The 19185-nt window shown below is 45.4% G+C and overlaps 1 protein-coding gene across 3 annotated transcripts in view; it reads left to right on the forward strand.

The window, feature by feature from the left end:
- ST7 (suppression of tumorigenicity 7) overlaps positions 1–19185 on the forward strand; it is a 151945-nt gene that overhangs the window by 30868 nt on the left and 101892 nt on the right. The window contains exon 1 of one of the 3 annotated variants that reach the window (XM_014964265.1): positions 12375–12741. The exons of 1 other annotated variant lie outside the window; for it this stretch is intronic. In XM_014964265.1, the coding sequence (XP_014819751.1) occupies positions 12720–12741 (22 nt within the window). In that variant the 5' untranslated portion in view covers positions 12375–12719. Of the gene's footprint in view, positions 1–12374; positions 12742–17264; positions 17387–19185 lie in introns of those variants that run through there. One more of the 3 variants, XM_014964266.1, reaches the window with a different exon arrangement.

The raw sequence follows: 19185 nt of genomic DNA on the forward strand, positions 1-19185 counted from the left end.
GGCTTCACAACACGTTTTTTTCCTTAGGTTGTGATTGAGTTGCTTCTGTACTATTAGGTCTGAAAAACAGTCCTGTTAATATTGCAATTTCTGGGTTTTTTTTAAGGATGCTGAAAGAGGGAAAGCAAAGACGTGCTTTGTGTGCTTATAACTAATATTTATTAATGTACTAAAATGTATTTACTATACACTTGAGTATAGCTCAGTCTAATCATAGCATTACTGGGGACTTAATTTGGCAAAAGTAGTGGATTGTTTGTTAAAGTTTTCACTATAAAATATTTCTCACAGACATCTGTGTCAATGCTTCAGTGGCTTTGCATTAGGAGAAGGCACAATGTTGGGCTTTTGGATCCAGGCTTCCTCCTCCTTAAAACTTTCTGACTTTATTGTATGTCTTTTTACCTCAAATGCAGTGATGTGCAGAATACTTTTCTTGCATGAATAGACTTGGACAGATTACAGAAGTCTGAAAAATATTCAGCTGTTAAGGCTGAGTTTCAATTTGAGGCTAATTCCAAAGGCATGTGCAAAAAATGTGATTTTTTGATTTTAGAAAAAGGAAGGAGAAAAAAAGGTTGTGTGGACATCTGCTTTAAGCGGCGTTATTTAAATAAAGTGTGCATGTTGTTGTCTCTTTATTTTTATCCAAGGGACCTCTAGCTGAGATGGAAGGGTATTTTGATTGGGAGATGGCAAGGAATGGTAGAGTCTGGGCCAGAAGAAGCTGCAGCCTTTGAGGAGGACTCGATACACGGATTGGATTCCCAGTGGAGCCCAGTGGCAGGACAAGAGGCAACAGGCACATCCTGAAACACAGGAAATTTTGTCCAAACGAGAAAAAAAACTTCTTAACTCTGTGGGTGGTCAGACACTGGAGCAGGTAGCCCAGAGAGGCTGTGGAGCCTCCATCCTTGTAGACATTCAAAACCCAGGTGGAGGTGACCACGAGCAACCCGCTGCTGCTGGCCCTGCTTCGGCAGAGGGCTAGGACTAGATGATCCTCAAAGGTCCCTTCCGACCTGTGCTTCTGTGCAGTGATTTAGGAAAGGCTTAGAGCAGAGGATATGGAGCGAGGCAGAAGAGTGGAGCAAAGAAGGTTTTTCCATGGGCTGGAGAAGAGGAGGGACTTGGCTGTGCATTGGGAAGGGCTGGGTGCTCCCCTGGGGCAGGGATGAACTCTAGGTTAGGAGGTGCAGGGAAGGCACGGGGTAGGTCTGGGAAGAGGAGGGATGGGACCTGAGCTTGGTTGTGGCCAGGAAGGTGGAACAAGTAGCCACTTTGCTATACCCATTTCATCTAACTTGGATTATGGCTTGAAGAAAGATCTATGGATGTCTTGCTCGCTTTCAGCCATCCTCCGAGGGTGATTTACCACTTCACCATGACTTTTTTGCAAGGGATATGTCCACTCTGTCCATTACCTGGTCTTGTAGGTTTTTATGTGATTTGGTTTTCCTTTGTGTTTCCCGTTGGAGACAGAGTAGTCCTTGTCTGTCACAAACTAGTGAAGCACTCTGTTTTAAATAGGCAATATTAATAACAACAGAAAACAAGAACAATTAAAAAGACAGATTTAAAAAAAGTAAATGTTTGAACTGCAGCTTGCTGACTAGGGAATTCAGAACTTGAGAAACCTTGGGGTATGTCCTGTGGACATATCCTGGCTCTGTAGCTTAGTGCTCGTGAACCTACTGTGCTTTGTGCAGGAGCTGAGCCCTGACTGTGGCTATTGGCAGTAAAATACTCCAGTTCCCTGTTGGCTTCCACCGTGAGCGTGCCGCGTGTGTCCCTCCGCTGCCTGCGTCAGCCCGGGCCCTTATCAAAGGACACGTAAGGCACATTGCAACAAGTGGGTTTTTTTAAATCCTTTATGTAATTTCAGAGCAAAAGAAAAGTTATTGGCGTTTCTTTAAGCGACTGTTATCTAATGAACTGCATTTAAATTTATGTTAATTTAAGCTAGTAAATGACAAGTTGGTGAAGGGTTAGTTTGCTGATGAAATAAAAATTCACCTATGTGTTGGCTTTCATTTGCATCTATAATGCAGGGCTAGAAGGTGAACTGAGTGAACTACTTTTTTTGGTGGAATATATTCTGTAAAAATAATTGCTCTGGTAAGAAGCAATTATTGTGTACAATGAAAGCAATGTCCCAGAAGAGTCTTAACTCTCTCTGCATAGACAGGAGAAAGACATTTGGAATAAGGGGCACGTTGAGCACATGATGAAGGCATGGTGTGGCTTTCCAGTGAGGTCTTTTCCCTGGGATGCGACACTGCAGTAATGAAGCCTGGCAGTCTGTTTTTACCAAATATTAGAGAGATGTGAGGGCTGATGTCAGGGAAGGTGCCATACTGGACTGTGTTCATCCAGTCCACTGTTTCAGTGATGGTTGGTTTGAGCTGGAGAGAGGCACCACGGTCTGTGTCCTTTATTTCGGAATACATTTTCTTGAGAATTTTAATAAGAAAAGATAAAAGCATTTGCTGCAGGTACATTTCCCATGCTGTTTGACTGAAGTTTAAAAGATGCGGGAGCCTCTGCCCTGGGGGTGCCCGCAGGGTCCCGCAGGGTGGCTGCGGTGGTGCGGAGCCAGCCTTCATCAACCGAAGTTGCTCGAGGTTGTGTTTTGGCCAACCACCAAACCATCTTCTGTGAAGGGTAAGTGGTGTCAAACACTACTTGCCTTTGGTGTAAACAGGGCTGGAGGCTAAAGTGGGTAAGTGACATTGACTGACAACAAATAGAGCTAAGCAGAGCCCATAACCTTCTCGAGGCTGGTGGGTTTCATGAAGCATTGACGAGGGATGCTCGGAGGCGATCTGGCTACTTGGCAGGCTGAGCAGAGCTTTATACACGTGCTCTACTACAAGCTGAAGCTCTTCAGTCTGGTTTGACAACTGATTAGGTGGCGTTAAGTAAACAAATCAGGTATGTCAAAAGGGCCACAAACCCTTTGGCCTGAGGAAAGGAATGTGTCTCCGTGCTTGAATTTGTTAGGAGGAGGAATGTCTCTGATGGCAGTGGGGACCTGCTCTTTGGTGAAGTGGCGCCTGCTGTTTTTATCTGCTTTGCGTATCTGCAGGCGCTGTGTGCAGCATAACCTTCCTGCCTGGCCTGATGAAGTTGATAAACTCTGTGTGCCATCTAGCACTGGACACAAGGCCTTGAATCTTTCATGATGCTGAACCAGAGATACCTGGTGCCTCCAGGTATCGAGGTATTGTTAAATCGCTGGTGTAACAGAGACATTTATGCAGCTGCAGCGAGAGAAAAGGGTGTCTCTCTCAGCCAAATGCCTGCTCTTTGGGTGACTTGGTCAGACTGAAGCTTGGGACCTGCTCAAGGGGAACTTGTGCCCATAGCAGAGGTCACAGTTCAAGGTAGGTTTGAAGTGCAGGGATCTGCCTTTCCTTCCTTGAAGTAGGGGGGCCCTGGTCCCCACACAGCCTTCTCCTTTTCCTGTGCTTTCCCTAAAACTCCAAGACACACAGGAGGCATTTCTTCTAGGCATATCTAGATGTCTGCATCTGAGCTGCTCAAGCCTGGCTCTGTGTGCTCTCTTTGTAGTCTGTAGAGAGAAACAGACACTTCTATGCTTGGTAACTGCTGAACCAACAACAAAAATACTCAGAAAATCAGTGCTCTCCTATGCTGATGAGGACTTTCCTGGGATGGGTGCTGTGGAGGGTGGGAGCTACAACCTCCATGTCTCTGTCTTCTCCTTGCACTGCTGGAATACAGCAGTTCTGTGGGTACCACCACTCACCTCCCCAGGGGAGAGGCCAGGAAGGGGGATACGAGCACCCTGGCCCTGGGTAGCATGGTCTACTCAGAGGGAGGCCCACAACTAGTGTGAAGTTTCTGAGAAACTTGAGTAGTGTTGATATCTGATCATTGAATTGCCAGTAAGTTGCCTTGACACTTATTATCATGCCTATCTGGAATCATGGGTTCTACCGTGGCGTTCATACATTGACCTTCGCCGGGCAGAAGGTGTAAGCCATAGTTACTGAGGGTTTTTTTATGCTTTGGTAGCACAGTGGTTTGCTGTGAGAGAAATGCTGTGAACCAGTAAGCACCATGAATTCCTCCTAAAGGTCTGCTGTACATCCAAAGTTGAGTTACCACATGGAGTTGGACACGGGAGTCTGCAGTTTTCCTTTGTGACTTGTGCTTGGTGGGAAGGATGTTGGTGCAGTTGAATCTGCTGTGAGGAGGGCAGATGTCACCCCCCTTTCCAATCTTATTTTCTTCTACTTGCAGAGGTAAACTTTGTTTAGGAGAACATTTCCAAAGTGCCTGTCAAGAGCTTACTTCTAAAGCCCAGTGGGACTATGCCTAAGTGCTTTGGTGGAAGCTTCCTCTTCTCCATACATTTGTTTCTCAGGCTGGCCCTTACCCAGATAAGCCTTTTTTTTTTTTTTTTTTTTTAATTTTGGAGAACATCGCATTTCCAGAAGAGTTTTAGCTCTTCTGCTGTTGAGTGTTCAGCAAATGAGACTGTTGTGTCCAGGCTCACTGCCTGAAGCCTGCAGTCTGAGCCTTATTGATGGACAGTGGTGCCTTCAGCAACCTAACACCTATCAAGCTGCAGGTTCAGGAGGGCCTCTTGCTTGGATTGTTGTCTTGACTCATGGAAGCTCTTTTTTCTCAAGAAACACTATGATAACCAAGTTATCCAAACATTTACTAAATTGTGTGGTTAATTTAGTTTATTCTGAGAGAGAAATTTTACATCTCTAATCTGCTGGGCTGGCACCACATGGAAGCTGGGTGGAACCTACAGAAAGAGGGACTGGGCCACCACCAAAATGCTATGTCTTGGGAAAGCTGAAATCCTTAAATGACTGCAGTTTTATCCTGTAGAACTAGTGAAACAGTTTCCAGTGGACTTGGTTTTCCCACTGACTCCACAACTGCATTATATTTATGGCTGCAATGTCAGCTCATCCAGTGTTACGCACATGAGTATCCACACAGGAAAATAAAAATCACGTTTGATGTTTTTCCCATGGTTATTTTATGGATGCTTTTATGTCTCCTAGGGAGTGTGCTCAACACAGCACTCGCTCATCCAGCAGGGATCTTCCTAAGTTATCTCTTCCCTAATTCCTCTCTGTCACACCGCATACGGTATAACTTTCTTTCTCCTATCCCTTCCCTAAATTGGGTTGAAATGGCTGACCTGTTCCTGCGTTACTGAGCACGGAGCATGTTCACATGAACAGCTAAATTCCTTGGATACCTTCTTACATTCTATTGCGGGTATTCCCTCACAGGCTTAGAAGTTCTTTTTAATTTTTCCCGTATGTACAATGAAATAATTGCTATTTATAATGTCAGATTTAACGTTCTTACTATGTTTACTCAGACTGAGAAGTAATTTAAATTTGATCTTCCTCTTTCAACAATCCCACTTACTCCTAACTGTGAAGTTTTGGCATTAGATCAGACATTATTAATGGGGATCCTAATGCAATGTTGGCAATGTTTAGTACTGTTCTAAATCTCTCTGACTTATTTTTTTATGCATATAAATTGGATATTTGTGTGTTTTCTGGGGCACACATGTTCCCTCTGGTGCCAGTTTGCATGTGGTTTATTATGAATCGGCCTTAATCCTAATCTGTGGTCCCTCAGAGTTGCATAAAAAATGATTGTTTGTAATCAGGTTTTTAATTTGTTATCTGCCTCTTTTCACTCAGACGTTTGAGGCTTTCACGGGTACCTTATGTGCAGTGCTGTGGCATGGATGCTTGGAATTGCCCCTGATATTAGGATACAAAAAAACCAAACCAAAATATTTCAAGTGTTTCCCTCAGTGTAGGAGAGACACACTTTTTTTCTTCTTTGAATATTTCATTCTTTTAAAAGTGCATTTAAATTGGTGGTTATTTAAATGTGTTTAATTTAACCACAGTGCTGATTGGTTTCTTCCTTTGTTTTTAAGTTTTCCTTGGATCATATCAAAAAGTAATGTTTTCTGCTGGTACATTTTTCAGATACTGTAGTTTCCCAATTTCAATACACAATTGCATGTGTTTGGAACAAAAGACTGCTTTCAGAATTTAACGAAGCCATCACACATGCTCTGTTGAGCTATGGGGCTTGCTGTTTTTGAAAAAATAACACATTTAATTTGGTTTTGATGTGTCATTTGCACACAGTGACTAAATTGTCACACTGTGTTGATAACTGTCTTAGATGTTTGTGGATAAACAATTTAATGTTTAAAATTAAACCAACCAAACTGAAAACCAAACAAAAAAACTCAAAATAAAAAAGAGGTGAATCATGATTCTAATCTTTTGACAGTACTATACGGAGGGTGAGCTATACTCTGCCATTTATAATACTGCCTTATTTTCCAGTCTCACACTGAATATTAGAAAGGAAAGGGTTGTTGAAAACGGAAGATTTATTCTGTATCATCTATTGTAGGGAATGGGAATAACTTTCTGTTCTGTTGTTGCCTGTTACTAGACCCCAGGTAGTCAAGTGGGGCCCAGAGGCCACTACCTCAGAAGTAGAGATACAAGGCTCTGTATCTCAGTAGGTACTGGACTGTATCTTAAGGCTCTGTTGTCTACAGAAGTTCCTGGTTTCTGTGAGAAGACAGGAGCCCCAGATCTGGGTTTTGTTCAAGATCATGAGACTAACAAGGAGCAAACACCCAGCCTTCTGAAGAGAGCTGGACACCTGCTTGGGATCCACAATCTCAGCCTTACCCTAGAATTAAGTGCTTAAGATGGGATAATCCTGTTTTATTTTCTTTCTTGTATGCAATATTCTTTACATAGAGCTTTCTGTGTGTAATACTGTACCATTTCATAACTGCTGGAGCTTCGTGCCCATTAGATGTGTCCCAGAACGGTGGCCTGGGAGAGGCAGAACACATGGAACTACCTCCATTAATTGCTGAGCATCTCCTCAGAGCTGCCTCTCACTGCCCGTGGTGAATGGCTTGCAGTGATCATCTACAGAGCAGTGCTGAAGCTAAGATCTTTCTTAAAATTGAAGTTGAAAGACGTTGCGGTAATGTAATGATTGGCTATTGGGGTTCATTGCATCCCTTTTTAAAAAAGCAATCTGTCTGTTGAACTTTATCTCTCAGATAAGGACGAACACAGACATAAAAAGATGTTTGGTGGCAAAATTAAGTCCTTGTTCTTCACTCTTTCTTGTCATTTGTGTATGTGTGTGCATGTGTGTGTTTACTCAAAAAAAGTTGTTCTAAGGCATTAACTGGCTAGAAATGCTGCAGAAAAAGAATTTTTACATGAGATGGGGTTGCATAAATGCAATGTGGACTACACAGAAATATTTGAAATCCAGTACAAGAGCAAATAATAATAAAAAGAAAAAAAACGTATTCCTGCAATCAGTAAATCAGTCTGGTCTAAGCCTCTCTTTACACGTTGAACAGGGTGAAGACCTTGACATTTTTCCTGCCAGCAGACTGCTTCCTTTCTGTGCCAATGCAGTAAGGGAACAGTGAGCCACAAAGAGGGAATGTGGGTGGAAAACCTTGAACAAAAGGTGATAGGAGCAGGCCATGAGGAGAACACTGAGGCCTTCCAGGCAGCTCAGGGATATTTTCCACTGTTCTGGCCAGTCAGCCCCCTTGTCTCTGTGTCTGGGCGGCCTGGTGTGGTCCTGGCTTTGCCACCTGCCTGGCACTCTGGGCTGCTCTTCTCCTCGCCTGCTCTAGAGCCTGAAGAAACTCTTTTTTCTTGGTGTCATGTTGATCAATAATTGGTGTGGCAGCTGCTGGCAGTGCCAACAAAAACTACAGAAACTGGAGGGTGTCACAGCGTGGGTGACTGGAGGGATCTCTGGGTTTTTAGATGGGAGCTAATGTTCCTAGAGGCAAAATAAATTCCTTTTGGGAGTTGCTGAATAGCGTGGATTAACTGCACAGTTGCTTGGAAATTTCCAGTAGTGCCTTAAATGCATGAAAATTTTTAATGCCTTCAAAAACTTTCAGTGCCCTTACAGAACAGGGAACGTGGAAAGTGAAGGTTAACTGACTTAATAAAAATCCTTACCTGTCTTTGACGACAATGAAGATTGTCCTCTATTTTCCCTGCAGAGGGGATCTGTTCCCTTTCTGCAGGGGGAGGCAGGTGAGACCTGCCCTGTTGAGGGGACCTGCCAGGGCAGTAGGACAGGAAAACCTCTCAGATGGAATGGATTCGTTTCCCATTCCCAGGGTTACGGGAAATGAGGTTAAACTCAAAATGAAATCTTTCTCTAGTGACAAGACAGAATAAAGATTTCTAGTTTAGTGGATCAGCATAAGGCACGGGTACAAATCCACCTCTGTTGGTAGCTCACAATTTCCTGCTTGCACTGTTTTTCTTCAAAGCAATTACTCAAAAGCAGACATTTTCAGCTGTATAAAAATTTAATATTTCATTATCCAGCTTCTTTATTAAAGCTCAAAGTATACTTTAGGCATTAGACATACATGTCCTTACAAAACTAAGTAAAATACACTTAACTATTTTTCTGCGGTAATAAATTCAGGAATAAGGAATATCTGCTCAAGATTGGCAGAGGTTGAGGAGCACATCCCTTTCCCTTTCTGGAAAATATGCATGTAAAGCAGGGAGTTTTGAATAGCAAATATATTTGCTGCTTTAAATATTTCATGCAGGCTTGTGGAGAAATGTATGGAAATTACATTGTAAAGGAATCTAAGGCTTGAACAAGGTCGTGTGCCCATTGTAAGCAACTCACAGCAACGCCAATACTTGCAGGAGATTTCATTTGATGATATCTGTACACTAATTTTCATTATCTTCACTGCTTTAAGAGACTTTTCTTGTAGGAAGGTATTTGTTGACCCTTTGCAGAATAAAGCAATAGCAAAATTTGGGGTAGGAAACAGAAATTTGTAATTCTGCTAGTCAGCTAGCCTAACTATAAGGTTACGGTCTTACAGGAGTGTAGATCAGAAACAGATTTTAACACTTTCTCTAAGTCACTGTATGAAGTGTTTTAGGTAGACTTGAAAGAATTTTAGAGAAAGTCTTTCAGTGGCCTGTCGAGAGTCACCTTCCCCACCCTGAAAGCACTGACCTGGCAAGCCTAATGCTAATGAAATAGATTATTATGAAATCCTTCCACAGATACTGCATGGGTTGTTTAGGCTTTTTGACTGCTTATGTGCGTCAGTGTAATGAGAACTTGGCAGAGGGCCTGGGCTCTGTGACACCTTCAAGGATGTCATTGGAAAGCCCTGAGGTTTTGCATCTTCCCTGGAAACAATGCTGTGGGAAGTTCAGATCAGCTTATCAGAGCAAAAACTGTTCTTCAGCCATTGCACCTCAACAGTAGAGGTTTTGTTCCACAGGTTTGTGTTTAAAGATGCTGGGAAACTTACCAGTACACAGTAGACACCTTTCCTTTGTGAACTTGCCATGGTCACTGGAAAATCAAGCCAACGCTTGCTTTGCTCCCCACAGCTTCTTGTCAAGCTGCTATGGCTGAGGGAGGTGTTAGTGGCTCTAAATAATCAAAATAACTAGTTCAGTTCTGGGAACAGCAAAAGTATGGTCCTTATTGTCCAAGGGTTTGTGCCGCTGTCATTATAGTGTTGTGGTCAAAAACAATTTGAATGTGTCTTCCTGGTGCTGAGCATCCATGCACATGACTGCAAATATTCATTATGATCGAAAAGCCAGGCCATTAATTCAGGTGCCTAAGTACAGACTTGAGGACATCTGGTTACTGATTGCCTAAGGGTTGATTTGAGTCACCATGCAGCTGTGTCCTGCCTGCCAATGGAGAGAATAGCAGTTGCCTGTTAGAGAGCGTGTTGTGAGATGTCATACCCCGGGGTATGGCCTCTCCCATGGCTTTCTTCCAGAGATGAAATACAGTTAAACGCTCCCTAAAGCCTGCTTGGTATTAAGTATTCTCATGGTGTGTGCAGAACACAAAAAGACTGGTCAGCGTGTGGGATGGAAAGTAGGGAAACAGTTGAAGAACAGTTTGTGCCAACAGAGGTTACCAGGAGAGGAGCTCAGTGTGCCTTGCAGGTGTCCCCCACCCTCTACACCAGGATGGGGAGGACAGGAGGTCAGGATCTACACAGCCTCTTGATCTCTCTCCTTCATTTCAGCACCTATGGGTAGATGAGAGTCCATACGGATGTTGGTGGGCACATTGTATGAGTTTGGGACTGTGATCCTCCTCCCCAGGGATTGACGTGGCTGTAGCTCCCACCCGTACATTGCTTTCCAGTCTGCTCTTAGGGCAGTGGTGGCCCCAGCCAACACCTGCTTAGTTCCCCAAAGATTTAAGGATGTTGAGATCTTCCAGTGGCAGGACCTGCCAGCCTTCAGCGCTACTTGTTTTTCCAGCCTGCAGCTGGAGGTGGCATCGCCTATTCTGCAAACAGCACAAACCTCCTTGGCACCCAGAGCAGCAGGAGCATTTGGTAATGGTTAACCCACAAAAGCTCAGAAATGTGGGGTGGTGGTGGTGGTTGTTTTTTTCCCAAGTGCTTCGCTTAATGGACTTGCATCTATTTCCTTTCTTCTCATCCACCCACGGCGCTTTTCAGTCTTTGCCATCCTTGGAGCTGCATATCCTTGTTCAGTGAGACGGATCAAAAATGTTCTGGGTTTTGCCCCCTCCGGATAGATGTTCCATTGGGGATGGCCCCCAACGTCTGGTAGCTGGGTCCCATCAGCGTGCTGCTTGGCCGCTCTCGCCAGCAGAAGCCAGGCAAATTCCTTTTGTCTGCGGGAGGATCGGAAGGAGCCAGCTCAGGGCTTTGTTTCTGCGTTTGAACATTTTTTAAATTACCGAGCGTCACAAAAAAATAAGCTCAATGCACTCAAAAATGCACTCGTGGAGGCTAAGAAATGCTAGATCTAGATGGTTTAGAAGGAAAAAGGAGAAATAAGGGAAATATTTCTTTGGTTGCTAGGATGCCTCTTTATCACTGAGATCAGTGTGGTTTGGGGGTTTTCTTTTTATTCAGATGTGTGACTTATTTATTATGGTGAGAGCATTGCTACAATGTATTCTGACAATAGATTTCAGTAAATGAGACAGTTGGCTAGCACTTTAATGTGAAAATCAGGTCTGAAGTGGAGATTGGCCCAGGATTTTAATTTTTCTTCGAAGGAAAAACAACTAAGAGAGTTAGTGACAGAAATTCGTGGTTATTCTTTATTGAAAATGCCGTAAGTGGCATGTACTAGGACATTTGTCCCCGACATTTATTCTGTTTGCGCAGAAACACTTTGCATCTCGTGAATTGAAGGCAGATATTTTCCTGCTTGGCGTTAGCAGCCCCGGCTGGAGGTTTTGTCATTTACGGAGGGAAATACATGTCTGGTTCTTTGTCTTCTGCTTGCTTTTTTTTTTTTTTTTTTTAAGGATTTTTCTGCTCAGAAAACTGCTGGTGATATGGGCTTGAGCAACTCGAAAGCAGTGCCTCTATCCTCTTTGCAGCAAGAGTTTAGAGATTCAGCTGCAGTTGCCAGATAACCAAATAGAACCAGAGCAGTCTGGATTTTGAGCCACTTTAAACCAACATCTCTAATTTGGTTTAAAACAAATTTTGATGTTGTCCTGCTCATTGTGGCTTACTGAGAAAATGGACACAGGTAACCTCAGTCTAGAGCCTATCCCAGGTTGCAGGGATATAGTACTCATGCCAGCTCCTCATTGCTCACCCTTTTCACCCAAGACTGCAGATACCGGGACGACAAATGCCTCAGATCATCCTGCCTGAAGCTTCTTCTCTCTTCTATGCCTTCTCCCATTGCTCTGTCTCCTGTAGCACTTCCTTCCACCCATATCCTAAAAGTCCTCCTTCAGCTATTTCCCCAGAGTGTCCTTTATGTATCACTGGGCCATCCTGTGCTCCCCATACCACATGGCCTGGGAGGGATTGATGCTTTAACAAGTTACTCCTGTAAACATACCTCTCAAAAGGTCTTTCCCTAAGAAACCAAATGTCCTTTTACAAAATCACACTAATTGCTCTTCCTCATAGAGCAGCTGGGATAAGGGCTGGGTGAGCAACTGGTAACTCTTTCAGCAGTAAATTACGCCTAATACAACTGAAAATGGTAAAGCTCCTTTGTCATAAAAAGACCTATTTTTTACAGAGACATAATTGCCAAGGTTGCCTTAAGGGCAAAATGAAACCCCTCCATCTCTACACTCAGCCCCTTTTTTTTTTTTTTTTTTTTTTTTTTTGTGACAAAGGAATTCCCATTTGAATCGCTGTGCTGGGTCCGAGCCCCCTGCGAGCCTCTGGGTTAGCAGCAGTCAGTCTTTGCAGTGTCCTGACGTCATCCCGTGTGTGCATAAGCCCTGCTATTGTCTTAGGGAGGGAGAGCAGGGGCTGGCGATTGCGGTATCTGCTGGCTGCTACCTAGAGCGGTGCCCGCCGCTGTCACGGAGAGGACGCTGGCCTGCCCTTATCTCTTGGATTTAAACCACGAGCTCCTGCCTTTTGCTTCCTGACGAAGGAGTGTCGCTGCAGCTGCGGGGAGAAGCGGTCCTGCGGTGTGGGGCAGAGGAGGGGAGAGGAGAGAGGAGAATCTGGCAGCTTGGATAGCCCGGACGGCATTGTCTGGCTTCATGACCCCTGCTGTGTAGCAGTCTCATCCCTCCTCTCGCACACCCTCTGCCTTCCACTCTTCCTTCTTTCCTTTTTAACATAGCGGCATCTGGGGCCAGCCATGTTTGGCACTGAATCTTCATGTAAGTAAATGCATCCTGCTTGCATCCTTTTTTTTTTTTATTGATTTTTTTTTTATTTTTCCTATTGAGACTAGGGCTTGTTTTATCCTGGCGGTACCCACCGCCCTCGCATTCCCCCTGCTGTAGGTCGTTGGCCGAAAGCTGCGGTCCTTGCCCGGGTATGGAAGATGCCGGAGGGGAAGCATCTCCCTCCTAACCGTGGGTGCATCCTCGGTGCCTGTCAGCGCTGCTGCTGAATTCTGGAAGATGGGGAGAAAAAGGCAGTTGCGCTTGAATGTGTTAATTGATAAGGTCGCATCTGTCAGTGATCGGGACTTGCAAGCGCTCTAATGAACGTGCTGCTGGGATGATATGTTAGGGGACTGGGAATGCTGCGGCATTAGATGGGCGAGAGCTGGGGGAGAGCGATTGAATCGGCAGGAAAAGGCTATCTGTATCATTTGCTTCATTTTTTGTTGCTGGGAAAAAAGGAGGCTTGCGTGGGATCCCTCCTGTAACTGGAGAATCCGAAATTAAATTAGGTGGAATTCTAAATATGAGGCGAAAAATGCAAAATAATAGGATCGTGTATTTGTTTCTTCCTAATCTGTGTGCTGGAAAAAATCTTAACTGAGGCAGTCTGCCGTATAATAGCGGTGCAGACGCATGTCATGGAAAGCAGGCAGCTTTTGCTTCAACGGGAACAGCAATTACCTACCTGGCAAATCTGGCCGCGGAGAAAGGTGGGGGTTTATGTATAAATAATGTCGCCGGTGGGAGTGTGGCCATGTGGGCACCAGTCTGATCCAGTGATTGTCTGGCGACTGAGAAACAGAAAACAGTGGGTTTACACTGTGTTTTGTGCACAAATAGTCCTGCATGTTGAAAACATGTCTCGTGTGAATATGAAGCAGTGGTGCTTCATGTTGTTTAGAGCGTTATAGCACGCAGTGTGGTGTGGTGTCTCTGTGCCGTTCAGCTGGGACCCTCTGCAGCTCAGCTCTTCGTGAGAAGCAGAAGGAGCACCGGGGGTACCTCCTAATCACGTCCTCCTGGCTGTCAAACCCCCGTGCTCCCCAAGGGTTAATTGGTCCTGTTGCCTGGCTCTGGCGGCTCCCCCCCTCCTCTGCCACAACTCCTGGTCAAGGCCAGGTGGCGTAAAAACAAAATTTGCCTTTAGATATCTTTGTTGTTGTTGTTTGGGCGCCCATTTTTTGGCGCATGGTTGTAAACAGGTTTGCAGCTCTGGGTCAGTGGAGCGTGAGCGGCGATGCCAAATGTTGTGTCCACATCTGAGCTCCGTCAGGGCTCCTGCCTCTGCAAAATGTCCGTCCACGGGCTTTGAGAGAACAGCGGTGCCATACCTGCCCTTGGAAAATCAAATTATCAATACAGCCCTGTGCATTTTGGTGGTCCTCCCTTGTTTTATGAGGTGCATTTATAAACGCCTCACTTGCCACCTCGGGCTTTTGGCTAAAGTGGCTGGGTTGTGCCACCAGCAGCTGTGGCTGCTTTTGTTTCCATGGTTCCCACAATTTAGAAAAGGGCAACGGGAGCTTCCATAACAGCTGCTACCTGTTTCCCAGAGGGGTCTAGCAGCATTATTTGCCCTTTAAAAAGGGGTTAAAGGCAACACGGCCAGTTGCCATCGATGGAAGCAGAGGCTGTGGCCGGTCCCTGCCTGCACGCCCCTGCCAGACGAAGAGGAAGGCAGCATGATGGCCTCCTCTTTGTTCAGACCCCCTCCCCTGCGCCTCTGCTCAGGCCCTGGACCTCGTTCCCAAGGGGCCACCTGGGACCCTGGAGTTCCTCTTTGGGTTGGTCGGGCTGTCCTGCTGCCACCGGGAGCTGGCACACAGGAGGGGAGCAGGGTTATGGGTGATGCCCCCCACATGCCTCCCTGCGCCAGGCAGCCCCTGCCCACACCGCTGCACGAGGAGCGGCGGGTTTGGCTTTCAAAGAATGGTAATTGTCTCAAAATTAATCATCTCATAATTAATCAAAACGCAGCCACAGCTAGGGGTTTTTGCTCTTCCCTCTCTTCCTGTCTTCTTCGTATTTCCAGGCTTTCAAATGACATCCGTGCATCTAATTGTTAATATTTCTGTCTGTCTGGAACATGAAATAATAAAATAGAAGTAATTATTAAGGTTCAGCATCATCTGGTCCTTGAAAACATGACAAAAGCCATTTCTGCCGCTGTCCAAAAAGCATGAAATGAGCAGATGACGTTTTTGTTTGATCCTGCTGTTTACACTTAGTATATAGGCTTTTATTTCCCTTTTCTCTGATTAAGAAAACCCAGAAAAATGGTCAGAAGCAAATCCTGGTTTAGAACCTTTATTCTGTCACTCGGTATCAAAATACTTTAAATGTCAGACCCACTCTCAGTTAGCAGTCCCTGTTTTTCTGTCTGCTTTTAACAGCAGCCAGAAGGGCAATAAAAGCTGGTCCGAGGGCCGTTGTAGAAACACAGGCATCCGCTTATCGCCTCCTGGACGCAGGGAAGGACAAACAGCAGGCGACGGCGGCCTGTGAGGGGGGGTAAGGCAGCGGGTGATGCACAAACAGCTGTGAGCGCTGGGGAAGGAGCCCACAAAGCCAAAGCCCCGTGAGGTGTTGGTGGGGAGGGCACTGCCATGGCAGGGTGGGTGCCGTACGGTCATGCTCAGTGTTCTCCATCAGTCACGTGTCCTCTTTGGAGACCCTTCATCTTTGGAGATCCTTCATCTTTGGTGCTTTTGTGGTGGCCCTCATGCAGCCATGCCGCTGGGCTTGTGTCAGGGGCTCTGTATGCATGGGAGAGGGGGACAGCCCTCCATCCCACCCCACCTCTCCACCTGACCTGACAGATTTATCCGCTCGCTGTAATTGTTTCACGTTCTGTAAATAATACTTGGGTTGATAAAACATTGGGGTTGAGAATGAAGTCTTTGTGACGGTGAAGTGATGTTGTGGTGATGTGGTGAAGTGAGGAAGCAGTGGAGCTCTGAAGTGACAAGGTGGTCCCCACAAGAAGGAGATCCTCAGTTCAGGGAGAAGAGCTAACCCCAAGCCTAGGGGAAATAGCCAGCAAACATCCCTTGTCTAACTTGTAATACTGGCAGTTGCGGGCCTACAGGAGAGACAACACAGGCACAGATTAAACCAAAGTGTGAGAGCAACCACAGTTGGTGGGGCTCACCAATGCTGGGGGAGGTCAGGGCGACATGGCTCAACCAAATCTGTCTGTGTAGTGAGGCGAAATGAGGCAGGGTGCAGTTCAGAGCCTGTAAAGTGAGCAAAGAGGTGCTCAGTTTGGCCGTTTCATGCCCATCTGAGAATGTCTACCCTGTGTGCTTCGGATATCCCAGATGGAGTAACTCAGTAGGAAGGTCTAAGGAAGGCATCGCACACACACACATACTCTGCTCGCCCCAGCGCTGTTGAAAGGATCCAGATGTGTGCTGTGAAAGTCTGAGGTGATGTTCTCAGTGCTCCTGCATTTGTTCATGCCAGGATATTTTGACCTAGCAGCAACACTGAACTGTGAGGGTTAGATGGCAAGTTGTCTGGGAGGTGGTCTTCCAGCCTGCTCATGGTGGTCCCTGTCTGGTAGATCAGCAGCTGCACTCTGGAAAGGGGAGAGACTCTGAAAGGAGAGCTGACCAAAGGGCAGGAGAAATGTGAAACCAAAGGGCAAGTGGACCTTTCCTCCGTTGCGAGGCTGATGCTGGAAGGCTGATGGATATGCTGGGCTGTGCTGTGGAGAAGGGGAAACCTTGCCCACAAAGTGTGCCAGGGAAAGCTGCTGTGTTTGTCCCACACTCACTGTTCTTTTGCTCCGTCTGGTCAGAAAGTGATTTGTTCCTGGGCTTTTTTTTTTTTTTTTTTCCCAAACTCTCTTCCAGCCAAAATGCAATATATGGGAAAGGTTCCACCAAGATAATTGATTTTATGGCATCAGGAAAGTAATCTTATAAACCCCTGCAAAACAGCAGCAGCCAAAACTTAGCATCAGATATTAAGAGCAAGGATGATCCCATTAGCATGGGTGCTGCTGCCCTTGGCCAGCGTGCCTGCCTCCTCCTTTCCCCAGCACTGGTGCTCACTCACACCTGTAGGAGACCCATCTGCAGGTAGTCCGTCTTGAGCATGTTGGCTCCCTAGGCTGGCTCATGGGGTGAGCAAATGAGCAGCGGCACAAGGGAGGGTGGGACATGGCTGTTGAAACTGTGGTGGGATGGCAGCCTTGGGGAGAGTGGGCTCCACTGAACCAGCAGATGACCAAAATGCTCCTTTTTTTGTGCATAATTAGCCCACTGTCATCCTCAATTGCCAAGACCAGTAATCACAGTAAGTACAGGTAGTAAGTACGTCTGGCATCAGATGACAGCCCCAATTTCACAATGATGTTGTGCTGGTTTCTCAGGCAACTGTGCGTCAGAGAGAGGTTACGGGAATGTACCAGATGCTGTAACTTTAAACCAATATATTTGGCTGCTGAGGTTTCTGCTGTTGCCCACAGAGTCAGGATTGTGGAACAAGTTGCAGAACCAGGTCAAATAGAGGCTTGGCTGCAGCAGCATAAAAGGCCAGAGTAAACCTGGATTATGAAAGGGATTGAAATTATAGGAGTTGTAATAAGCTTGAAAAATTCAACAATGAAACTTCAAGATATTTAGAGGTAAGTAGACTTTGAGGATTTACTGAGGGCTATTATTGTTATTTTTTAAATGAATGTATTTTTTTTAAATACAAACATGAGATAAGAGAGGGTTCTGCAGGTTCTGTAAGCTCCTTTGGCTGTGTTACTTTGTTAGGTGCCTGAGGTGATGTCTCCAAGGGCTCGACTGCAGGCATCCTCAGGCAGACAGGGGCTTGAAGCTCAGCCCCCCTTCTCAGACAGCACCAGTGGTGGTTTGAATTGGCTGTGTTGAGCTGATCACAAGCCGGCAGCTGTTGGGAAAGTTTAAGTGCACCTTGCTCTTTCTTTCTCCACAAAGAGTGAACGGAGACATCTTGCTGGCTAGATTGGACTCATGCATTTGACAGTCTTAGAAGATTTGGCCCTTGCAGGCCTGGATCACCTTTGCTGTCTCATTAGCTTAAAGGTTGCAAGGATCTATGGTAGAGTTACTGAATACAGTGCTAGTCTCCGGTGTAGCTGTGTCCACACATGAGCTTCTGGAACAGGGTAAAAATCTCAAGGTGCAGGCAATGGACAGGGTAACCTTTTTTTTCAGATTGCTGAATCAGTTGGTCCTTGCCATAGCTAAAAGCATGAGCTATAATTAGTGGAGGGATCTGTGACTGCTCAAACGTGACAAAAGATCTTTCAGATTTCAGACAAAAAACATTGAATAATTTAGGTTGAGGGGACCAGCCCCTCCCTCAAAGCAGGACCAACCTCCAAATTAGAGGTGTGAAAGATACCATCTCAATCCTTCTGTGTCTTTGCAAAATGGTATGAGATCAAAACAAGCTTCAACTTTGACCAGTTTAATTTACAGGACCAGAAATAGGATAAATCTTTATGCCCAAGGACGACTGAAAGATTATTGGAGTCCCTTTGGGCTGCGTGACCCAGATAGGAAGTGCAGTGCATGCTGTGAGGACTGTGTCGTAGTATTTGAGCTGGGGTAGAAGCAGTGGAGTTCCATGAAATTTGGGGGTAATTAATGGTAATTTTTTGCCCAGCAAAAAAACTATATTCGCAGAACAATCTCAGTTGACTCTTTTTGACTTAGCTACAATACCCTGCTTGAGCCCTGAATCACTAGGAAAAGGTCTGAAAAGAGCCTGTGGGATTCAGGGAGATAGACTATTCCAGGTCTCAAGATTAATGGATATCTTTCCTGTTTGGTGAAAATACTGATGCAACATCATTGTTCCATCACCTTCCTATGGAAGGACCCTTTCATATGAAGGTCCCTATCTGTAATTAGAGATTACAGAATCTTAGAAATGCCATTATGTTCCCTATTGTAATGGATAGGATTCTGAGGCTCTATAATAGGGAAATAATAGTACAACTACAGAGAAAATCACTTGCTACCTGATGGAAAATTGGCTGGCTTTGCTGTGTTTGATCAAGGCAAAACTCATGCTGGGAGATCATCTTAAGATGCTCAGAAGCTGGGAATGCAAGTGAACCTATATTCTGCCTAGACCAAGAAATGTGCCGTTGCTTCCCAGCATTAGATGGAAAATGTTTTAGGAATTCCTAGGGCTCTCTATGGATTTCATTTGGAAATGGCATCTTGAGGCATATCAGGTGTTTTGATATACAAGGGAAGTAGAAGGGAGGTTCTTGTGGGACTACAAGGCAGCAATACAAAATTAAAGTCTGATATGTTTGACCTCTTTTGAGAAATCCAGTGGCTGGGAAGACCTTTCCTCGGTGCAGTCAAATGAAAGATGCTGAGGTGACCCTCAAGGCGTGCTAGATGGTGTTTCAGCCTAAAGCAGGAGCCTAAGGTGAAA

Source organism: Calidris pugnax, unplaced genomic scaffold (assembly GCF_001431845.1).
Source record: "Calidris pugnax isolate Ruff unplaced genomic scaffold, ASM143184v1 scaffold44, whole genome shotgun sequence".
In the NCBI taxonomy this organism is placed as follows: Eukaryota; Metazoa; Chordata; class Aves; order Charadriiformes; family Scolopacidae; genus Calidris; species Calidris pugnax.